Consider the following 18,186-nt stretch of genomic DNA (forward strand, 5'->3'; position numbering starts at 1 on the left):
GAGTATTGGTTTGATTTTTTCAAGAGGGCCCCCAATTATACAAATATTGAATCACTACGCTGTACACCTGAAGCCAATATAACGTTATGTCAATTATACCTAAATAAAAAAATTAAAAGAGAGGGCCCCCAAAACCACAGGCCACAGAGAAGACAGAAAAGCAAAGGATGAGAATATACAAAAGAAAGGAAGCAGCAGAGAGGGGAGCACAAGCTCAGCAGGGAAGAGAGCGAGAGAAGCAGGAGGCAGTGGGCCCCACTTGGGAGGGAAGGACGCTGCCCAGGACCTCCAAGTCCTCAGAGACAGGCCCTGGGCTCCAGCGTCAGCCCTGCATCACCCAGCTGCCTGGACACTAAGCTTGTTATTCTATGCAAACATCTAAAACCATCCCCTTCCCAACCAAAAGTGGGCATCCCAGAGAATGTTTTAACAGGATTACTTCACTAAAATTATGTTTCGATGATGTTATGGAAATAAAACAAGCATAGTGTCGTTCTCCCTCTTTTGGTTTTTCTACTGGTTGAGCAATTAATTCAACGACCTCATGGTCTAATTTTGCTTCTGAATTTCAGCCAAACTAACTGGATCATACAATTCACTACAAGGCGTTTTTTGGTTTTGTTTGTTTGTTTGTTTAACATCTTTACTGGAGTATAATTGCTTTACAATGGTGTGTTTGTATTTTTAAAAAATTCTTTTTAATGACTAACTGGTTGGTCTCTATTATAACCCATTCAATTTCAGTTGACCACTGAGCAGTCAAATCTGTGGCCATACAGACCTCTGAAAACCACAGTCAGTGAACATCAGAAAATTAATTGGTATGAACGATATTTATACAATATTCAAATTCCTGTCAAATAATTTAAAAAATTGTAAACTTTTCTCAGTGAAATCCAAGCCAATCTTCATTCACAAACATGCAGATGCTTTTCTCAATTTATGTGTGTATTCGTTTTGTCCATTTCCATGTTTCTATTGCTCTCATCCCCCAGGACTGTCAGTGGTACTGAAGCCTGGGGACCAAGTGGGAGGGACCTGGGTCCCAGGAAAGCCCCGTCAGAAGCTGTGAGACCATCACCATCCTGGGCTAACACCACCCTGCTGGGGAAGATGAGGTTGCCAAGATATTTTTTCTTCCGGTCAAACGTGCAGCTCCTAACTTGTACACGGATACTGTTCTTGGGGAACGTGAGAGCTATGTTGGATGCATTTCATGAAAACTGTGTGAAAGATCACAATAACTGAGAATTTTAGACCTAAAAGAGACTGGTAGAGGACTTGTAGTTTGGAGGTGTTCAAACTGGAGGCCACGTACTCCTGATGGTATACAAAGCCATTCTGGTAGACACCACTCCCCACTTACCCAACCTCTCTGTGCCTCAGTTTCCTCACTGTATATAAGGGCTAGAAATAGAACCTACCTCCTCAGGGTTAAGTGATACTTTAAAATACAGGGCTTGGCTCTCAATAAATGCTCAATAAATGTTAGCAAATGTTAGCAAATGCTCAATAAATGTTAGCAATTACTCTTAATATGGGAGTGGCCATCAGTCAATACTGACTTTTATTACTGACTTTGGACAACTGATTGTTTAAAATATGCAAACCCTCTGTTCCCCATTCCCCGCTCTGCAGAGAGGTCCTGATCCAGGCATCAGTGAAGGGCAGACACACAGGCAAGCTGACAAGCACCTGCTGAAAATTCCCTGTGCCCTTCTGATCTGAACACCTCCCTCCCTTTGCCTCATCTCCGGTTTGCATAAGAATCATTGAGGTGTCCATACTTAAATAATGTAATTATACTAATGCCTGTGAAGTGATTCAAACTGCAATTGTTTGCCATCTCGTGGGAAGCTATGAGCAATGTCTGAAAGAAACTTACATACATTAGAATAAAAACAGAAACCTATAGAAAAGGGAGAGGAGATAAAGAAAAGACACCCACCTATTGGAAGAGAAAGACCGGAAGTTGTAAGGCTCGGAGGCAGAATACGTGCTCGGATGGAGAGAATCAGAGGAACTGTTAAACGAAGGAAAACCCCACTCAAAACGCTGCCTGGAGAGCTGACAAAGCACCTGGCTGCCTTCCGCAGATCAAAAGAGAGCCCGTGCTAGAGAGATGGGCTTGAAATGTGTAGATTTTGACAGACTGTGCAAATTTTTATAAACCTTAAATTCAAAAATCCATCTTTAGTAATTACATTATAACACAAGAGCTCCTCAATTCAAGCAGCGGGAATTTTCTCTTCTGCCTTTTGCCTACATACTGGTAATTAGTGAGCGCTCAGGGAGCTCACACCACAACTGCCCTCTGCTCTGACTGGAATCTCCGCAAACGCAGCGAACGAAAGACAAGCCCGAGGATGCAGCTAAGGCGCTGCGTCACCGTCGCCGGGTTAGCCTCGCACAGGCCATCACGTGGGCCGGATCTACCTGCTTTCCTGCTGGGATTCGGCTTCCTTTTCCTTGGTGGACAAGGGCGAGTCCTCAAAGTCATAGGAGAAAAGGTGGAAGGGGCTGTGAAGCACATAGGGCAGCTTTTCTACGGTTGGTGACGCCTGCGGGGGGCCGGGTGCGGCGCGGAAGGGCTGAGAAGCCGGGGAGGGCGTGGAGGGCGCCCGCAGGGCAGGCCCTGAGGACCCTCTGCGCAAGGGGGTCCCCGCCGCACTGCCGGCCGGGAGCTGCTTTCCTGGGGAGGAGGCACTGGAGGCCGCGGGGAGGGCTGGACTCTCGCGAGCAGCATCCTTTCCGGCGGGGACCTGCTCTGACGCAGGGCTGGCCTCAACCCTGGGTCAGCACGGAGGAGAGGAGGAGAGGAGGAGGGGGAAGGAAGGGGAGGAAAAGAGATTTGGGAGAGAGGGAGCAAAAGTTAGGAAAGAGAAAAAGACACGTCAAAGCTCACTACTGTTAGGGACGCTCACTTAAGAGTCCAGCTGTGTTTCTCGACCTGCAGCATAAAAGCCAGAAGCCCTGGTTTTCCCAATAATCCTGGCGCCCTGGGCTTGCCTATCTGGGGGGTAAGACCCATCTGGCCTCTGAGCATACAAGGGCCTTGATGAGGGGATTTAGTGGAACCTCAAAGGCTCTTCTGCACCTGCCCCTCAATCCCCAAGTTTCTCCCCACTGGTTGTGTCGGCACCGGAATTTCCACAATTTGAACTTCATTTCTTTGTCTTGATCAAACGGGGGATCTGCCCTCCTCCTGAAACACCCAAACTTGAGGATGAGGTATCCCACAAGCCCCATACTTACAGTCACTGCTTTCAGATCCTTTCTGGAAAGCAAGTGTGGAGAAGGAGAAAAGATGCCAGCAAGAAAGGCAAAGAGCTGGAAATGAGGGGCGGGCAGAGTGAAGACACATTTTGCCCGGTTCACACTTTCCCCAGGGCCTCCTCTACCACTAAGCCCTAGATGTCTAGACTCCTGCAGGCATGCCTCATTCTGCCACAGATACAGTTATGAAGACTTTCCATCTTCAGGGGACTGGATTTAGACCACTTAGACATTTTGAAGCCTACCTTTGTAACAGCAGAATCTACATTAAACTCTGCAGTTTTCAAAACCATAGTCCTTTCCCCAGAGAACTTGACTCCCAGCCATGCCCACTTGGGAAAGGGATGTGAGCTGTTTTGTTTCCTACCTCAAATCCAGAGCTCCGTCTGTATATAAGGGCAGGGACATACAGGTTTCCCTGGCTCAAGGGGAGGATGGGATGAGACCACACTGCAGTGCCCAGGGCAGGCCTGGCAAAGGTGGTACACACACACAGGGGGCACATGTGGTGGGCACACATGGAGTGCAAACACACGGAAGCAGCCAGCAGGAAGGGGAAGCAGTGGAAGACACCAAGCCCACAGAAGTAAGCAGAATCTTTCCCACCACTTTTAAGTCTAGTAGGTTGACATCAGGGAAGAAATAACATGCAGATCAATGTTAATGAACACAGGGTTTGTTTAAGGTCAAACCCTGGTGTTTAATATGCACACCTTTGCTTCCTAAAACCGAAAAGTCTAACTGTATCATCTCTGATGAAGACACCCTCCAGAATCAGTCATATAGTCACAGACACTGCAGAGGACAGGATAAACCACCATCTACCGCTAATAACAATCCCATGTAAAGACAGCACGAGTCAGTAGGGACGCCTTTGGAGGCTGCTCTTTCCAGCCAGGTTCCTCCATCTGCTCTGTAGGTACTGCTGAACTGTTTGAGTCCCTGGGGGTGAAAAGTTTGTGGGTGGGACATACCATGCACATTTAAGCACGTGTGGAGCCACACCGATGTATTTATTGAGGGTCCACAAAATTTTCTGTGACTCATTTTTGACCTTAAGGTGGGACTGTCAATTGAACCTCCTCCCTTCCCAGAGCATCCCTAACTAAAGGCACTACCCCCAGGCATGGCACTCGGCATGGGTGGGGGCCCTTGGTTAATGCCGACCTTTCTCCCCATCTCATTCTGGAATATGTACCTCACTCTCTGTCACTAGGTCATTCCTTTCCTCTCTCTACATCCAGCTGGCTTCTTCCCAGACATTTCCAAAGGGCGGAAGCAATCAGTTCAGAGAGGATTCCATGACCCCGGGAGGGGTGGGCATCTCAGCACGTCAAATGAGCCTGTCTGAGAACTTTTACGTGCACCGGTGGCCCCAAGAATGAGGCCACAGCAGCAAAGAATCACATTAACTTTGAACTTGGTAAGAGAAAGATTTTACCCTAATTCATCCAAGGTCCTTTTGACTTTGCTTATTTGTGGAAAAACTAACAGCAACAGTATCAGTTGGCAGCGTAATCAATCAAGTGAAGGAACCCTTCAGTTGTAGAATTATTTTTGAATATCAGAAAATGAACTTACCCATGATCAATTTTTATTTTTCATACAGACATCATTTGGGGAAAATACCACAAAATTTACACGTATCTGCAAGGTGCCTGTGTCTGTTCACACTGCCCGAAGACAGAAAGGATGCACCTTGGAGAGGTGAGTGGAGGACAGAAAACTCCCCCAAAGGGCTGTAGAGCTATGGTAGTTATTCTAGGCATGCAAATAAATGCTGGGAATTTTTTCTATGCTACATGGGGTGAAAAGTGTTCCTGTCCATTTGGATAAAAATCAAAATGCATTATCCCTCCAGCAGTCATCCACACATTATAGATAACATTGTACTGGTAAAATTAGTAGCAAGAAGGGGACACGTGGAATTATTCTTCCTACAGTGCAGACAGGGTTAAAGTTTTCTGAGCAGAGAGGAACATCCCGTTAGTTACTGTCAATCTGACTGAGCCGAAGCACTCAATGAGGGAGGGGACAGTGGGGAGAAAAGCTCCTGGGTGTGTCTCCCATAAAGCAAGGTTAGGCAAAGCAGCGTCTGCGTAAAAAATACGGCTCTCTAGGGAAAACGTGCTGTTATTTCTATAAAACTAGTCACTCTGTGGCTCCGTGTAAACGTTTGCCGGTGGGAGCTAGTGAGGAAGGGAGGAGGCTACTGCAGGGCGGCTGCAAACTCTCCGTTAGGAAGGAGACTCCAGGCTTGTGGTGGGAGCCGGGGAGTGTGCAGCCCTCGGTACCTGTCCGTGCCCGGACAGGGGGCATCATCATCTTTCTCTTCCTCTGAATTGGGCTCCGTGACTGGCTGCTCCTCTTCCTCCTCCTCCTCGACCCTGAGGCAAGGCCAGGAAAAGAGAAATGCACATAGAGACAAGATGGGAAAGCAAGATGAGCGTTACAGACAAACAGGAAGATGAAGCAGAAAAACTCCAGCTGGCTGAAATGAAAAGAGCACACTTAGAGGAGGCAGTTGTGAGATGGGGAAACCTGAGTGTGGGCTGGAGATGCAATAACCCAGCACAAGCCAAATTTCTTTGTCAAGTTGGCTGGATGCTACTGCCTGCAACCCCCGACCCCACTCCTCCCATCCCCCTACCACACATGATTCACAACAGCTTCTGGCCTTGGGCAGGCTCCCAGGTGGTTCTCCTTCTGCATACAGAGTCATGCAGTGGCTGTTCTCAGGGCTGCCCAGCGCCTGCAGCGAGAAGTCCTCATGTCTTCACTGCATTCCTGCCTGCACCACCCTCTTCGGTGGACGGATGGTTTTTGCATGTCACTCCCTCATTCTCAGTCAATGTGTTTGGGGGTGGGGGGCTGATCCCCCCGCCCACTTCAAGGGTTAACACATGGTCCAGATGGAGTCAATCTGGGCCACCCCTGGGATTTCTCCTGGTGCCTTCAGGGATGAGAAGGTACAAGCACACCCTAAGTCTAGTGGAGGAAGGCTGCCTGTGAGTGACCCCGGCCCAAGAACAGCAGAGTTGGAGAGAGAGGGACAGACATGGAGAGAGAGGAAAGCAGTCTCCATGACAGTTTTAACACTTGCATCCAATACTTCTGAAGCTTCACCCTGGCCTTTCACTAACAGAAGATAATAACTTTTCATTTTTGCTTAAGGTAGTTTAACTTGGGTTTTGCCCTTGCAGCTAAACAAATACAGACTTTGATAACTGAATCATTACCCTCCTTTGGCCTCTAAATCCTATCAACACGTGACTTATGAGATGCAAGTGTTCCATGTGGAACACTTACCCAAGCTTCTCAATCCCTTGCCAAAGGGATTAAAACTCCTGAACTCCAATGACCTTCATCTTTGTTCACTTCAGGCCCTCACAGGCTGGACCTCACCATCACACCTAAGTAGCCCACCTTGGAAACCTTACATCCAAACTTCTACCCCCCGACCACAAGCCCCCATTCCCCCAAATCTCTCATTCCTCTCCTCCCACCGTAACTCTTCTGCAATCTCAGTGTCCTCCTCTACTTCCTAAATGTCCACCAGCTCCTTCTTGCCTTCAATCCTTATGAATCGACCGTTTCCCACTGTAGGCATCATTCTGCCAAAATCTGTAACTCTTTTGCCCCACTCTCCTTCAATTGATTTTTCTTTTTACTGAAATATAAAATACATACAGAAGAGGACACGAATCCCTGAGGTTTCACAGAACAGATACATCTACATAATCAGCATTCCTTTAATGCTCCCTTTGAACTGCTTCCCTCCCCTACTGAAAACAGCACAGGTCAGCTTTGCCTGATTTCCTTCTCCATCTAAAAGGAACCATACTGTATCCAGCTCCTTTTGTTCAATATTACACTTGTGAGATTCATCTATATTGTTATAAGTACTTGAAGATCATTCTTTCTCATTGCTGTATAGTATTCTCTTACATGAATATACTATAATTTAGTTATCCATTCTACTGTTGATGATAATCAGGTACCTTTCAGTTTGGGGTCATTTTGAATAGGGCTGTTATAGATATTGGAGTACATGTGTTTTAGTGTTTTGGGTCATGAGATATGCTTAAATTCATCTGTATTAGAAACTGTCAAACAATTTTTTTAAATGAATGAATGAATTTACATTCCCATAGACAGTATATGAGCATTCTGGTTCTTCCACATCCTTGCCAAGATTTTATATTTTTGTCTATTTCATTTGCTATCTAATCTGTGTGTGATGATGTCTCATTGTGGTTTTACTTTGCTCTCCCCGATGACTAATGAAGATGGGCACATTATCATACTTTTAATGTCTATTTAGATATCCTCTTTTTGAAGTGTGTAAGTACTTTGCCTTTAAAAAAAAAAAGAAAAGGCTCGGACTTCCCTGGTGGCGCAGTGGTTAAGAATCCGCCTGCCAATGCAGGGGACACAGATTCAGTCCCTGGTCCAGGAAGATCCCACGTGCCGTGGACCAACTAAACCCATGCACCACAACTACTGAGCCTGTGCTCTAGAGCCCGCGAGCCACAACTACTGAAGCCCGAGTGCCTAGAGCCTGTGCTCTGCAACAAGAGAAGCTACCACAATGAGAAGCCTGAGCATCACAACAAGGAGTAGCGCCCACTCGCCACAACTAGAGAAAGCCCACGCGCAGCAACGAAGACTCAATGCAGCCATAAATAAATAAACTAAAAAAAAAAAAGGCTTTTTATTTGTAGAAATTCTTTACATAATTTGGACACAAGTAATTTGTCATATTCTAGTGTTGCAAATATGTTTTCCCTGTGGGTTGCCTTTGCATTCACTTCATGGTATCTTTTAATAAACATACATTCTTAAGCTTAATGGGGCCCTATTTATCTTTTTTTCTTTGATGGTTAGTGTCTTTTTCGTCCTGTTTTTTTTTTTTTTTGATTACACCAAGGTCTTAAAGGCATTCTCTTATGTGACCCTCTAAAAGCTTTATTATATAACCTTTCACATTTAAATTTGCAGTCCATCCATAATTTATTTTGTGTATCATATGAAATAGGGGTAAGATACATTTTTTCCCCACGTGGACATACAATCAGCCCAGAACCATTTAGTAAAAAGGCCATATTTGCCCCATGTTACTATCATCTTTATCACAAATCAAGTATATATCTGTGGGTTTCTGGACTTTTTCTCATCATTAGTCAATTTTTCTATCCTTGCGTGAATACTCTGCATGAATCTTTGCATGAATACTATCTTAATTATTACAGTTTTATGATAGACCTTGACATTGCAAAGTCAGTCCTTTGCCCTTTATACTTTCATAGAATTTTTGAATCAGCTTGTCAATTTTCACTAAAATCTAGATGGACTACTAGTTGGGATTTTATTGAATTTATACACAAATTAGAACTGACAATTTTACATATTGAGTCTTCCAACCCATGGCTGTGGTATATCCTTTATTTAGATTTAATCTTATTCCAATATTCTTTCATTTCTTTTAAAGCTTTAAATTTTCAGTAGAGGTCTTATATATTTTCTGTTAAATTTATTTCTAAATATAAATTTTAATGCTATTGTACATGTTATCAATTTCCAATTTAATTTTCTATTTATTTGATGATATATAGAAATAAAATTGATTTGGGGGGTAAATTTACCTTGTATCCAACAACTTTTCCAAATTTATTAATTGTAATACTTTTTATATAGACTCCTTTAGATTTCCTATATAGACAGTCATATCGTCTGTAAGTAACGATGGTTGTATTTATTTTGCTCCAATTCTTATGCCTCTCTTTTTCTTGCCTTATTACACTGGCTGGGAACTGCAATATTACATTGAACTGAAGTGATGACAGTAAGCATCTCTTCATTGTCCCAAATATCAAGAGGAAATATGAGCTTTGCCACAGATTTTTTATTCTTTATCAGATCAAAGAAGTTTCCTTGTTCGCTAAGAGTTTTTACCATATATGAGTACTGAATTCTATCAAATGCTCTCTTTCCATTTATCAAGATAATCATATGATTTTCCCCTTTATTTTTGTAAATGCAATGAATTACAAAACTGCTTTTAAAAGGTTAAACGAACCTCGCATACCAGCAATAAACCCCACCTTGTTATACCATGTTACCCTTTTTATAAACACCTGGGTTCTATTTGTTAATATTAAGAATTTTTTAAATTGAAGTATAGTTGGTTATAATATTATTAACAATTTTTTTACATATACTGGAAAGAGATTGATCTATAATTCCTATTTCTTAAAATGTGCTGATCAGTTTATGGAATAAAGGTTATGCAAGCCTCATAAAGAGGTAGGGCAGAGAGGGTGACAGCTGTGGAGCTAAAGAAAAAGAGATGGATCCGAAAAAAATTAAAACAGATTTAGCTGAATTTGGTGACTGGTTAGATGCGGCAGGAAAGGAAGAAAGAAGTATTGGTACAACCCCATGGTTATATACCCCATACCTGGATTGAGGGGTGCTTCTGTCAGAAACAAGGAAGCCAGTGGAACAGTGAAGACAGCATTCCTCCTGTAATGCCACAAGCCACAAACGAGCACACCTCATCTGTCCTTCCGAGCCTGGTACAGCTCACCCTCACACAGCACAGTCCTTTTTGTTGGCAGTCCTTTTCTGCTCTGACAGCAGTCAAGTTAAAAACTGTACCCTCAACCTTCAGCCTGAGGCTACCTTCCCTCATCTTGATCAGGAATTTGCAAATGTTATTACTTCTGGTCTGCCCAGAACCCACAGATCTCTACCCTGCCAACCAATGGGTCTCTCCTCTTTAACTCAAAACAGGGAGCCCCATCCTCCAAAATGACTTGACTTCATTTGTTCTCCCAGGTGGTAAAGTCATTTAGAAGCAAAGTCTGCTGGAGTTGGAGAGGCTCGGAGCCAACTGCCTGGGTTGTACTCCAGCTCCATAATTTACCAGCTGTGTGACCTTGGGCCCCACTTTCCTCATCCCAATTTAGGGTATCAACAGTACCTACCTTCTAGGAGGACTGGGTTAATATGTAAAGCACTTTGAAAAGGAGCAGTATACAGTGAGCAAATCAATTTGTTTTAGCTATTAGCTCCCATCATCATCATCACCATCATCGTCACTGGCTTTGGAGCCTTCTTAGGAAATCTCTACCATCCCCCACTAATGGATACTAAAGAACTCAATAATCAAGAACTCAATAATCAAGAACTCAATAATCAAGAACTCAACAATCAATCATCAACTCAATCAATTACTCAATAATCAAGAACTCTGCTTGATTCACTAAGGAAGAGGACATAGTACTGGGCAAAGCATTCCCAATCACTGGCAGATAGTAACACTTTCCCCTTTATAACTTCCACCTGTGTAAGCTGTGTATTTCTGATCCTCCTCTCTTGCATGTAGCTGTCTTACAGATGTGTGAAGACAGTGATTCTGATAACATCCCAACCTGTTTCCTCTTTGGGCTCAACATCTCTGACCCTGCAATAAATCTTCTGATGACTTGTGTATATCACAGCTTTGCTATCATGAGTGGCAGAGCAGGACCAAGGGCAGGCAGCACAATGACTCACTCAGGGAATCCACTTCCAGGAAGTCCCATGGTCAAAGCACTGGCCTTGCCCTACAACTCAAATGCATGAAGAAGGAAATACCCTCTCGTAGGGCACGGGACTTTCTATGCTTGATTTTATTTGGTTTCATCCTAGTAGAATTAGTCAAATGGAATGATATTTTATGCTGCCAATATTTAAGACTGAAGAATTAGTTCAGACAATTTTGCTTTTTCCCTAGCTGAACTGTCTCTTAAAGTATAACTTAATTTTGTTTATACTTGTTCTAAGGCATTCTGGGTCTTTGGTCTCTGGCTTTCAAATACCTCTAGGGGTATTCTGCTTGTTTGTAATTGATAGGGAGTTACTCTAGGGCACAGGCCTGTTCTGAACCCATCAGCTAGTCTCCTTTTAACCACAAACAGTCCCAGACTGGAGGCCACCCTCTTCACGTTGGAAAAGCAACAGGCCCACCGCCTGACCAATTCTGCAGGGCACAGTTTCCTTCAAAGTCAAATTAACTTTCTCAAATTCGGGTCTCAGGCTGACGTCACGTATCTTAGGCTTCAAAAAACAAGAAGGAAAATGGATGTTGCTGAGATGTTCTAAAAGTACAATAGAAACATTTAAAACAGTATTAAAGTATATTCTAGGACCAAAGCAATCAGGATGAGGAAGAGTTAAGCAACATATTTGGAGCAGACATTTCAAGACATCTAATAGACATAAACTCAAATCAGGAATATGAAAAAAATATATTTTAAAAATCAGTAGAAACACAACTATAAAAGTGAGCAAAATATACAACCACGGCCAATACATTTATATGAAATGATATTTTAAAACCGAAGTTTAAATATAAATCAGTCAGAGTTTAATAGAACTCAATTGGAACTACAATGAGATACCATTTTTTATCTGCTTGGCAAAATTAAGATGTCTGAAGATAATACTAAGCACTGAAGAGCATTTAGACCAACTGGCTCTCATATACTGCTGATAGGAGTGTGCATTAGCATAATGACGCTGGCAAAATAATTGGCACTATCTCACAAAGTTAAGCATTCATATCATGAATATGACTGACATCACCTAGAAGTGGCATTGCTGTAGCCTGGGGCAGTGGTTCTGAACCAGGTGCTTCTGCCCCCTAAGGGACATCTGTCAATGTCGGGAGACATCTAGTCTTAGATGCTGCATCCTACAATGCACGAGGCAGCCCTCCACAACAACATTTGCACCGAATACTTTTGGTCCAAAATGTCAACTGTGCCGAGGTTGAGAAACCCTCTCTAGGGATGCCGAAGTATGTGCACCGGGATATGAGTCTGAGAATATTCTCAGCAGCACTGTCTGTAATTACCAAAAGATGGAAACAACCCAAATGCTCACCAATGGGAGAAAGGATAACTAGACTGTGGTATATTCCAATCAGAGAAAATGGAAGACCTTCAGCATCACATGACAATACGGATGAACACTGGAAGCATGATGTGGAGTGAAGACAAGTGCAAAGAGAAACTACAATATTCTAATATTTTTTATAAAGTTCAAAGAGGCAAAATTGTATAATATACTATTGTTATATATATATATATATATATATATATATGATAATACTAAAAACAAATAACAACAAACCCATAAGACAACACTAAACGATATTTAAGAGTGCTGGTTACCCAGGTTCAGAGATGTGAAAGTTGGAAGCTCATAGTAAGTTAAAGGTAATGCTCTGTGTTTCTAGCTAGACCGTAGTCTCATGGATGTTCTTTATATTAGTATTTATATAACATTAATAATATTAATAATACTAATCATGTTTATAATATTTATATTTATATAAAATAAATAAACTAGGAGAGGGCCACACATGGACCAATGATGTCAGTGTATCATGAACTAAGGATTATGATTAATTCAATTCTGGAAAATTAGAATTTTTTAAATAGATTTTATTTTTTAGAGCAGTTTTAGTTTCACAGCAAAATTGAGCACAAGGTACAGAGATTTCCCATAATAAGTAACAATACAAACATTTTTAAAAGTGAAGAAGTGTAACCATGGGGCATGGGCTCTCCATTTACCCAACAATTATTTATTGAGCATTTATTATGTGCAAGATGCAGGGGTACAGTGGTTAGTAGAGGTTCTCACCCTTAATGTTTACAGGTCTGTAGGGGAGAAAGACATTAATCTAATTGTACCAGGAAGTACTCAAGTGAGAAAAATGTCCACAGTGCTCTTGGGGCAAAACTCAGAAGGCCAAGCAGGAACTGACCAGAGGACAAGATGGGACTTTACACATGACACTCTCCTGCTCCAACACGTACACGCTAACCTTAGGATTAAGTCCAACTTGCTCAGCTAACACCCCCATCATGTCGCTAACTTCATCTCCCTCTCTCCCTTCAGCAACTCCCCCACCCTAGTCTTAATCAGTCTATTGAGCTGTCCACCCAACACCAAGGGCATTTCAGCTTGGGGTCCTCAAAGCAGCCATTCTCCCTGCCTGGAGTTACTCCTTCTGCTCTGTTTCTCTAGTGGACGCAGCCGCCAGGGACGTCCAGTAAGTACTCGTTGCCTGTTGCAGACCTGTGGCCCAGTGGACCTCGCATGGTGCTCAGCATGGAGATACTCGCTATGGATGGTCAACAGACAGAGTGGCAAGAACTGGAAAAATGACCTTGGAGATCTCCCCACGTTGCAGATAAGAAAGACGAGGTCCAGAGAAGGCAAGATCACACAACCTGCCAGTAAGAACTGGCGACGTCATGAACCTGAAGCAGAATCTAAACTGGTTTCATTGCTCCACCGTCACTGCACATTTCCTTCTAAGCAACAGCACCCTGGATGGCGCTTCTCAGTCCTCCCTACACAGGGCATAGACAAGAACATCTGCACAGCCCACCAGAGTAACAGACAGGAGACCCGCCCAGTGCCCCAGTCACCCCAGACCTGCCTGGTTGCCCTGAGGGGGGGGGGGGGAAATCAGTGTCTTGACACAGGTGTGACCCATTTGTGGCAACTAGTTAGTATGTTCTGTATTAAGGTTTAGATAAGATGCAGGCATTTTAAATGCCCCATTTAGTTCTGTAAAATGCATACGGCATACTATAATTAGATGAAAAAAAATGTCATAGAAATAGTGTGTTACTGTGAATGTAATTATGCCACTAAATTGTACAATTGAAAATGGTTAAAACGGTAAACTTTGTTACGTATATTTTACCACAATAAAAAATTTTAAAAATTTACAATTTAAACAAACAAACAGATAAACAGAAGAAATAGTGTGTTAAATTTCTGTCAGACAAAATGCCCCCTTGGGCTCCATCTGTATCCCTCAGATGGAGCAAACACTGCATCCCTCTGTGAGAGAGTACACTTCAACTGGAGTTTGAACTTAGCCTCCTGGTGACTCATACTTTCTGCTCACTTCAAGGCTGTTTCTAGGTTACCAAGGCCCCAAGAAGAGATCTGAAAATTTCCAATTAGTTATCTTAATCAGTTAAGACGTATATCTGACCAACTGAAGCAGTGATTTCATTCAAACATAGTTTTGTTATCCACCAAAAAAAAAAAAAAAAAAAGAAGCTTCCCTCAAAAGATTTTTGCCAGCTACTAAGAGAATGAAAAGACGTTTAAGGGAGCCCAGCTGTTGCTCTGATGTTTCCATGGTGAGAACCCAAAGTTAGACAGGAAAGTATTTATTGTCCCTGTAACACTCAGAGTTTAGAAGGAGAATATTTACAGGCCATGGATACTAAATATACCCAGGAACTGGACAACTGGCCAGAACCTTAATGCACGAGCCATTATTTTGCTATTTTGTTTTAGAATAAAATACTAATGGATCCAGCACATTATTTCTGCGGAAAACATGGAGCAGTTTAATATAATGGAATTCCAGTCTGCATAGCCTAAAACCAATAGGAAGAAAAACACAATTAGTAGCCTGGCTGCAGGTTTATTTAGGAGTAAAACAAATCAATCCAGGGATAACTGCGGACTATGAGGTGTCTCACTACTTTCTTTTGTGGGTACTTTGATTTTATGTTTAAAAAAGACTTTATGTCAAGCCAGAGATACTACCGAATTGCCTTAAGTGTCTCTTAGAGGCCTGAGAGAGCAGAAGAGAAACTAAGATGAAGGTAGACTGGAATGCTCTGCGACCTTTTGGAAACAGCAGGGACGCCAAGCACAGACCCAGGCTGAGTTTTCAAGATGGCGGCCTCCAGAGGTGAAAGCAGCACTGCCTGCATCTGGCTTGGCTCCATCCTGAGACCCGGAGGCTCTCTTATGTCACCCATAAAATACAGTGGAACAGCAGAACAGGAGCCTTCATCTCTGGTAGTCTATGATAGCTGACGAAATGAAATTGTGTGGACATCAGACAAGTTCTCTCATCTCCAGAAGTTGTACAACTATTAGTCAAATAGTGTGCTGTCTAGCCAAGCTCACTTTTAAACGTTTCCAATAACAGAATTCCTTACACACATTCTGTTTCATGTTTTCACAAACAGGAAGGCAATGATACTAAAGAACGAAAGACTCCAAGTTAGAAAGAGACATGACGTGTGTGTCTTTAAGAGGCAGATATCAAATGTAACCACCAAGAGGAAGCCAACCCCATTTCAGAGTTTTGTGTGTAGGTCCATCTTTCAAACTCATGACTCAGTTTGATTCTAGAACTCGAATTGCCTTTTCACATGCTTTGGACTTGGACACACCACCATCAGTCATCCTTCAGGACTCAGCCCAAATGCCTGAGGAGGCTTTTTGGACCCCCCCCCCCAGCCCCATCCCACTATCCTCTTTTCTAAAAAAATCTTTTAAGTTAATATTTAATTATAAGAATTCATACTCCCTTTGAAAAAGTATAATATTACTGATAAAAATTAAGTCCCCTTTGACCAGAGGTAACCACGGTTATAAATTCGGTGGGTAAATTTCCAGATTAAAAAGAACGTTTTAACATATATAATTCTACAGTCCTTTTAATACAGCAATTGATGTGGCAAGTATGTTGGTACTTCTGGTGTGACGCATTCCTTATAATTGCTGGTTGCATCCCATCACGTGGCTATGCCATGTTTTCCTTATCTAGCCACTCCCCAAGTTGCTGTTACAAGTGACGCTGTAATGACAACACCTGCACATGTCCTTGTGAGCTGCACGTTATTGTCAAGTGCATATCCTTCCATCCCTGCTACCTGCACACAGCCCTGTTTGCAGCCTTCAAAAGCCCTCTTCCAAAGCTACACACATTTACTTGCTACAATATTTATGTGCACACTGTCTTATGAGGCTGGAAGAGTCATAAGGGCCATGCTTACCACTTTATCCTCAGAACCGAAAATCTGGCATGTACAGGAAAATACAAGCTGGTGAATAACGAAGGAATGAACGAATATCATTTTGTTCTCCTTTGGCTCATAAGCTACTATTCCTGGCTCAACAAAATCAGGGCAGTAATCATAACATCGAAGTTCAGAAAATGTCAGGACTGACTAAGAAGTCTATCCCTGTATACTTACTGTGAAATAATATACTCAGTGCTGGGGTTTCTCTTATAGAGAATTGGTGGCTTATTCGTTTACTTGTGGGCGTGAACTATTATGGATGTGGACCCAAGTCCCAGCCACGTTTTAACAACCGCAAAGTCACTTCTTCTTTTTCTTTTTTTAAAATACATTTATTTTATTTTATTTATTTTTGGCTGTGTTGCTCTTCATTGTTGCGCGTGGGCTTTCTCTAGTTGTGGCGAGCTGGGGGCTCCTCTTCGTTGCGGTGCGCGGGCTTCTTATTGGGTGGCTTCTCTTGTTGCGAAGCACGGGTTCTAGGTCCGTGGGCTTCAGTAGTTGTGGTGCGTGGGCTCAGTAGTTGTGGTGCACGGGCTTAGCTGCTCTGCGGCATGTGGGATCTTCCCAGGGCTCGAACCCGTGTCCCCTGCATTGGCAGGTGGATTCTTAACCGCTGCACCACCAAGGAAGTCCCAAAGCACTTCTTCTCTGCTTCATGATTTTTTCCCCTTTTCACAATCAAAATCATTTACTCTTCTAACTCAATTTTGCAAAGCTTGTTATAAGTGAAAAAAATATAGATAAAGAAAGAAAAATATCTTCCTAAGTCCAGTAAGTATTTGTTTCACTTCGGAAGGCCTGCCACTGGCACGAAGCCCTGATACCCTCCACCCGCTCGCCCTGTTCTGTCCCAAGACCTCTAGGAGACCAAGGCCTGCACTCAGCAGGTCCCGACTGGCCACTTCTTCATGGGGGCTCATCTCCAGTCAATGTTTAAACTCATGTTTATAAAACCAGAACTGCATGACTGGGAAAAAGAAAAAAAAAACAAACCTCAGGAATTAAAATAATTTCTCTGGAGGCAAACGTGATTACTGTAATGGAGTATTCCTGAAGTGTGATATAATTGTCTCTGATTCCTCACTGAGTTACTGTGTCTTTGGGAAGCACGCTTTATCAGGATGTTCAAATGGCACTTAGGCTGCAGATACCCGTCCCAAATGTGCCCAGCCTTCCCTGCTCTGCAGGCCACTCTCCCAGGGCAGGGGGTAGGCTTCCCTCTACCTGGCTTGGCTCTGCCTCCTGTTTCTCTCCAGGGAAATCAGACTCTCACTGGGCTGGGGGGGTGGGGGTGAGGCTGCAGTCACTCATTTATTCTAGTTATTTAACCAACTCTCTGACGGGTGCTCTCACGCAAAGCACTGTACAGGGTTCACCCCTTACCGCCTCGCAGGAACTGCTGAGGTGGTACTATCACTACCCCATTCACAGCTGAGGAGCTGAGGCACAGAGAGGTTAAGGAGCTTGCCCAGAGCCACAGAGCTAGAAGCCGGGATCTGAACCCAGGTAGTCCAACCTTAGCATCTAAGCTCCTGACCATGATGCTCTGCTACCTCCACTATGATCATTTCTTTGTGGCTGGAAATAAATGCCTCTTCTCTTTAAGGACTGGAAGAAGCTGTGAATCTTTCGTTCTTTCAGATTCTTTTCATGTATTCAAGTGTATAGGGAGTCTACCAGTTCTCATCCCTTGCCCATCTCACCGAGGTCCCATTCCACCATGAGGAGAATCAATGATGCCTTGATATAGACGAACTTGGACCACAACTATAGCCCATGTAAACCCTCATCAGTCTCTGAGACATCAACATTACCTCCCTTAGAAATCAATGTTTTTTCTACAAGGATATGATGCTTCTGTGATCACTGTCAGCTCGCTGAACACATGTGTGAGACAAGAATGACATTAGGCCAGGTCTCTCTTTCTTTGGGTCTCTCCTCATCAATTTCCAAAGCCTATTCCAAAGGGGTCCCTTGCAAAATGCTTCACCAGCATCACAGTGGT

At 43.2% G+C, this 18,186-nt stretch overlaps 1 protein-coding gene and 1 long non-coding RNA gene across 12 annotated transcripts in view; one reads left to right on the top strand and one right to left on the bottom strand.

Annotated features, from left to right (window-relative positions):
- FHOD3 (formin homology 2 domain containing 3) overlaps positions 1 to 18,186 on the bottom strand; it is a 492,898-nt gene that overhangs the window by 140,165 nt on the left and 334,547 nt on the right. For 5 of the 11 annotated variants that reach the window (XM_067699289.1, XM_067699291.1, XM_067699288.1 and 2 more), the window contains 3 exons: positions 5,571 to 5,663; positions 2,437 to 2,790; positions 1,949 to 2,023 (listed from right to left, as the gene is read on the bottom strand). The exons of 3 other annotated variants lie outside the window; for them this stretch is intronic. In XM_067699289.1, the coding sequence (XP_067555390.1) occupies positions 1,949 to 2,023; positions 2,437 to 2,790; positions 5,571 to 5,663 (522 nt within the window). The remainder of the gene's footprint in view (positions 1 to 1,948; positions 2,024 to 2,436; positions 2,791 to 5,570; positions 5,664 to 18,186) is intronic. 3 more of the 11 variants (XM_067699290.1, XM_067699286.1, XM_067699293.1) reach the window with 3 other exon arrangements.
- On the top strand, positions 1,864 to 8,170 carry LOC137203342 (uncharacterized). The gene is made up of 3 exons (XR_010933047.1): positions 1,864 to 2,550; positions 4,493 to 4,699; positions 4,886 to 8,170. It is a non-coding gene; the product is annotated as an uncharacterized lncRNA (long non-coding RNA).

Source organism: Pseudorca crassidens, chromosome 12 (genome assembly GCF_039906515.1).
Source record: "Pseudorca crassidens isolate mPseCra1 chromosome 12, mPseCra1.hap1, whole genome shotgun sequence".
NCBI lineage: Eukaryota > Metazoa > Chordata > Mammalia > Artiodactyla > Delphinidae > Pseudorca > Pseudorca crassidens.